Source organism: Cariama cristata, unplaced genomic scaffold, assembly GCF_000690535.1.
Source record: "Cariama cristata isolate BGI_N322 unplaced genomic scaffold, ASM69053v1 scaffold9322, whole genome shotgun sequence".
In the NCBI taxonomy this organism is placed as follows: Eukaryota; Metazoa; Chordata; class Aves; order Cariamiformes; family Cariamidae; genus Cariama; species Cariama cristata.
This window is the reverse complement of record NW_009603223.1, coordinates 83,248-89,454: the sequence shown is the minus strand read 5'-3', so window position 1 is coordinate 89,454 and position 6,207 is coordinate 83,248. Positions and strand designations below refer to the sequence as shown.

General features: G+C 48.7%; 1 protein-coding gene across 1 annotated transcript; it reads right to left on the bottom strand.

The window, feature by feature from the left end:
* Positions 1-3,789: 3,789 nt before the first annotated feature.
* On the bottom strand, positions 3,790-5,836 carry LOC104157665 (tubulin alpha-1 chain-like; the record flags this gene model as incomplete). The annotated part of the gene is made up of 2 exons (XM_009695085.1): positions 3,790-3,906; positions 5,132-5,836. Coding segments are annotated over 2 exons (822 nt in total), but the record flags the coding sequence as incomplete, so codon positions are not given.
* Positions 5,837-6,207: the final 371 nt, after the last annotated feature.

Below are 6,207 nucleotides of genomic sequence, written 5' to 3'. Positions count from 1 at the left end.
GACACTGGGGAACCGCTGGGGAAAATGGCAGTTGGTGGTGGTAGAATTCCATGTCAAATAGAGCCCGCTGCATGGGACACAGGGTAGAAGTCCCGCAGGACCCAGCTGTAGATGCTCTTCTGTAGTGCCAGCTGGAACAGGTGGGGATTGCAAAAAAGATCTTCCTAGGAATTTTTCTGTCCCATGATGAGACCGTCATCAGATATGATGGTCGGGAACAAAAAGGGACAGACAGCATCCAAATAACCAGCCCCTTGTAGAGGACTGTTATTTTAGGAAGCAATTACTCTCTTTGCCACACACCCCTGGCTCCAGCACTCCTCTGAAAAGCAGGTGTGAAATCAGAGTGCCCTGCTAGTGCCAGACCTGTGCCACTGCACAGCACCATGGCTGTCAGGGCCAGACAGCCCAGTTTGGTTTCCTTGTGCTTGATTTCTGCTTCTTAGAAATTCAACACACAAGGTAAGAAACTATGTATTATCAATAAATGCTCTGCACACAGTTTAACTTTAATAAAGACACATTAACGTTTTCACTTAGAAACAGAGGAAAACAAGCTCTTTGATGACCAGACTGAATCACCACCTAATCAGAACATCACTCTTGAACCGTGTGCCCATCATGTGTGCCCAAAGGCTAGCTAGCACCTTCCTACACAGCCCCACCAAAGTACAGGCAATATCCCATCTCTTTCCTGCAGCAAAGGAGACAGGGAGGCATCTTCTCAGTAGAGTGAGCACACAAGCAACTTGGCAATTCATACATCAAGGAAAAGCTCTGTTTCTCCCTCCTCACCTGCCCTCGCTGATACATGGAGTCCCACCTGACTCAGATGCTGAAAAATGTATTTCAAGAAGTCATGATCACTCTCATGAGTCATGAGAGAAGGGGAGGAAATGACTCCAGGAGAGATGATTCAACTAAGAGGAAGAGTTGAGAGAGAGAAGAAAACACAGGCTGGAGAGTAGAAGAAGCTGTGAGAGCCCCACTGCTTCAAAGGAGCTTAGCACAACATGGAAAAAATTCAGATCAAATTTCTCCTCCTCCCATCAACTTCCCCATTTCCAGATTTTGTTGTCGGTACCACCAATCCAAAGTGTCAAGAATTTACATGCAAGCTGGATGCAAGAGACTGCTCCATCCGGCGACTGTGCTCTGAAGGAGTCCTCTTGAAAGGAGTAATTCAGATCAACGGATCATTGCTTCCACTACAATAAAACAGCACCAAGTGCGCGTTATCTAACCAGCACTGCCAGAATCACTCCCCTGGGTCAGGTCCAGCATCAGGTAAGCCCTTAACAGCACACCAACCAGTCCTGCCCAAAAAACCCAACAAAAAGGAAGTCAAATTGGAAGATGAACAAGGTTATTTGTATCACAGGCACAGTCCTACCCTTGACCTAGCACCAGAAGATGCACAAACTCTCTATGTCTGTCTGAGCGTCATGGTTTAACCCTGGCCAGCAACTAAGCCCCACGCAGCTGCTCACTCACTCCCCCTCAGTGGGATGGGTGAAGAGAGAATCAGAAGAGTAAAAGTGAGAAAACTCGTGGGTTGAGATAAAGACAATTTAATAGGTAAAGCAAAAGCCACGCAAGCAAAGCAAAATGAGGAATTCATTCACTGCTTCCCGTGGGTAGGCAGGTGTTCAGCTGTCTTCAGGAAAGCAGGGCTCCATCACGTAGTGGTTACTTGGGAAGACAAACGCCATCACTCCAAACATCCCCCCGCTCCCTTCTTCTTCCCTCAGCTGTCTATGCTGAGCATGACATCATATGGTATGGAATATCCCTTGGGTCAGTTGGGGTCAGCTGTCCCGGCGGTGTTCCCTTCTGACTCCTTGTGCACCCCCGGTCCACTCACTGGTGGGGTGGGGTGAGAAGCAGAAAAGGCCTTGACTCTGGGTAAGCCCTGCTCAGCAGTACCTAAAACATCCCTGTGTTATCAACACTGTTTTCAGCACAAACTCAAAACACAGCTCCATACTAGCTACTGTGAAGAAAATTAACTCTACCCCAGCCAAAACCAGCACAGCGAGTCAGAGCAAAGGGTAAGGAAAAAACACAGCAACCAATCAGCTGAAATTCAAAGGGCACAGTGGAAACCACCCAGGATGGTCTTGCTGTGTAACTCAGTGCTGTTACCCTGCCCATCCCACAGGAGCCACACATTGTCCAGGCGCATATCGTGTTTGCAACTAACTTCAGTCACCTGTGTCTTCCTCCAGCATCTATAGGTGGTGCACATCTCTGGAATGTTTAATAGATGATATATGCTCAAGTACGCACACAAACTATACAAACACAGGAATGAAAGCTCACATTAAGAAACGAACTGGTCTCCCTGGTCTTCACTTCCACAAACTCAAATGCAGTGCTGACAATGCCCACCTACTTAGTCCCACTTCAGCTCCTTCCATTCAAACTAAAACACTTTGTTTGAGTCCCAAATAGGACTAATCTTTACCTCCCAAAGTCAAGAACTAAATACACAACAATTTTCTTCACCCAAATCCCTACAGTTACCATCTTTGTCAGTCACTGTGGACAACCCCATATCATCCTGACACTTAGGCCAGCCTTGGACCACCCTTGACTCAGATCCTATCAGGTCCTGAGACTCCCCTGGCCTACATGGTGTCTTGTGATGTACCTGTGTCTTCCGTGTACCTTCTCTGAGCTACTTCTTATTCAGCCATGGAGATAGGTCACTTCCAAACTCTCACTGCTTTACTTACACCTCAATTATTGCAACAGCCCTTCCTTCACCATGGCACTTTCTCCTGCGCTCCCATTCCTGCCTATGAGGTTGAAGGGTGACCAAGTCTCTTTGGCTACAGTCCCTACGCTGACACAACAGCTATGCTACCTGCTTCAGCCCTTCCCTTTGTCTGTCGCCCTGCAGAAGCCCTTCCAGTTAATCAAGCTGCAAGCCATATCCAGTTTGCCATACTGCCAGATGTCCATTGCACAACCTCATGCTGCTCACTGCAATTGGGTATTTGAGAAGACACTACAGCTCTTGGGAGTGAAGCTCTCGCATGGCTCCCATACGCCTCTGCAGCAGAGGGGATATCTCCATCCCTCCAGGAAGGCAATTATTTGTCTCTTCCCTGGTAGCAGACAACACTGTAGCAGAGTACGGCCCTGCTGCCGCCTCCTTATAGCCACCGCCGGGTTTTACCGAGCCAGCACCATAAGCAGGTCACCTTGCTCCACTACAGATAAAATTAATTCATTTTAAAAGGAGTGTTACAAAATAGGATGATAGATTGGAAATGTATGCAGGTACTCATGAGGGCAACTCACACACGCAGTCAATCACAGGATTCAAGTACCAGGCGCCGACACAAACATTTCAGTGCATTCTCTCCTGAACAGGTAAAACCCCACTTGTCTGAAGCACTTCCATGAGCTATTGCAGGGGCATCGCAGTACCTTTGCTCCTGCTCACCACACTCTCAGTTAAACGACTGGGTCAAATTTGCTGCCAGGCTTTTGCTCTTACTTGTAATCTTGTGTCAGCACCTTCAGATGTTCACATGATGGTGGGAGGAGATAAAAAGCAAGAAGATGCCTATGGTAGATCCTCACATGATACGTCCTCACCTCACACCCCAGATGTACTCCATATGAATCTGTGCAACTGCAGGATGCGGCTCCCAGAAAAGGCCACACAATCACAGAAATTACTTTGAAGCTGAGACCATAATGTTACGACAGCATCAGCCCTCTTCTTTAAACTGAACATATCCGTCAAAGGATTGGCACACCGGCCCATCACCTTACCTTTAAAGCACGGACTTTCTTGGCCAAGAGGCTCTCAATGTCCCCTGCGACCTTCTCCACTAATTTCCTGGGCACATTCTCCTTGACTTCAAACAGGTTTCTATTCTCATTGTAGATCTGAGAAGAGAAACAAGAGAAAGACAGACAGTCAATATTAGAGAGAAGTACAGCAGTCTTCCCTCAGAAAAGCTGATCCTCTAACACAGAAGCATTTTAGCAATGTGGATTAAGTAACAATATAAGCTTTGGAAATGAGGGAAACAAGGGAAGCAAGGCTTTGCAACCAAGAAAAAAAAAAAAATGCATTCGACCTGCTGCCCACACCACTGGCTTTATAGCTGCCTGCCTTTATGCTTGCAGGCTATGAGCATCCCCCCTCTCGCTCAAAAGCCGAGCTGCCCACCACACTGCCCACCCCTCAGCCTCTGTTGAGCCAAACCAGCAGCACAGGCAGAGCCACCACGCTTCCTCCTGTGCTCTCCCTCACCCCTAAAGCCCACCAACTACTCACACGCCGCCTCCCCAAGACCACTCACTGAATTTTGCAAGCGCAGCTCCCTGTGCGCTGCCCACAGGGTTCCTTGGGTGCAGAGCCCGGCAGCACGGGTGCAGGCAGGGCAGCCCCGGGCAGAGGCAGCAGTGGGTACCAGGAACGGGAACAAGCCAAGAGGATCACGTGAAGTAGGATAAAACCTCATCTCTAAGCAAGCCACAGTAATGTGGCACCCTCAGGAAATCAGGATTTCTGCAACCGGTCCAGAATTCGGCCAGGCTGTGGTGGGGAGAGTTGCAGATCTATGCCGGGATTATCCTGAAGGCCAGATGCAATTACCTGGATTTGAATGTTTGCACCCAAAGTGTGCAGCTGTAACCCGTAGGTCCGCCCTTCCAAGCCACATCACACAACTGCAGAGGACAATGCCAGCCCCAAGACAAGTGCCGCTGGCATCAGCACTGCCCCAACAAGAAGGGCTCAGTCCCACCACAAGACTTTGCAAACACCAACCCCTCAGTCACCTCCTCAGATCGTTTTCTGACTTGTTAACTTGGCCCGTCTACAATCTCAGGTGCAACCAACGCAGGGTAAAAGAGAAGAGCTTTTTACAATCACCTGAGATTGGGGGGAGGCGTGGAATCCTCATGCCTTATCTTTTTAAAAGTAAGATACATGAAGAAAACCATGCAGCAAACAGGATTCTGCCTGTTTACAATCACCTGAGATTGGGGGGAGGCGCGGAATCCTCATGCCTTATCTTTTTAAAAGGAAGATACATGAAGAAAACCACGCAGCAAACAGGATTCTGCCTCTCTCTGAATCCTTGGGCTACTTGCAAATACCTGCATTGCCAGACATGAAGATGCCCGGCAGCAGAAAACCCTCCAAGGAGAGCTGGACCTCCCCAAGAAGGTAGCTGACTCCATGCTTAACTGTGATTTCCATGCTAAATGCCGTATTCCTACGGCAAATGTCATAGATGGCTTCATTGTCAACCATAAAGGCACAGTCGGAATGCTCCAGAGTGGTGTGGGTAGTCAGGATCGAGTTGTACGGCTCAACAACAGCTGTCGAGACCTGTGGTGCAGGGTAGATGGCAAATTCCAATTTTGATTTTTTCCCATAGTCAACAGACAGGCGCTCCATCAGCAGAGAAGTAAAACCTGAGCCAGTGCCTCCCCCAAAGCTGTGGAAAATCAGGAAACCCTGCAAGCCAGTGCATTGATCGGACAGCTTCCTGATACGCTCTAGAACTAGATCAATTATCTCTTTCCCAACTGTGTAATGACCTCGAGCGTAGTTATTTGCAGCATCTTCTTTACCAGATATCAGTTGTTCAGGATGAAAGTGTTGCTTGTATGTCCCATTCCTAACCTCATCTATTACTGCTGGTTCAAGGTCCACAAACACAGCACGAGGGACATGTTTTCCTGCACCGGTCTCACTGAAGAACGTGTTAAAGGAATCATCACCCCCACCGATGGTTTTATCACTTGGCATGGTACCGTTGGGCTGGATGCCATGCTCCAGGCAGTAGAGCACGTGTGGCACCTACCCGAGCTTGCATGATCCTTGGGAGCTGAATCATTACTTCCCATGGGACAAACCCCCCTCTTTGCTGGAGCTTCATCTGAGGTGAAATACTGCCTGTAACTGCCAGGTTGTTGCAGACCTGACCGTTACGACAAAGGAAGAGACCAGGTGGTACAGAAACCATTTCTCACGCAACATCTGCCTGCCTCTGCCCGAGGTCTCGGAGCACCACCCAAACACAAAGAGTAAACAACCAGCTTCCACAAGACAAACATGTCCCTCGCAAAGCCCCACGTTTTGCCCCGTGCTGGGAGCACAAAGGCAGGACTAAGGAGAGGCTTGGCTAGAGACATCCACCAGGCTGATACCACCACAACTGTTTTTCTTGG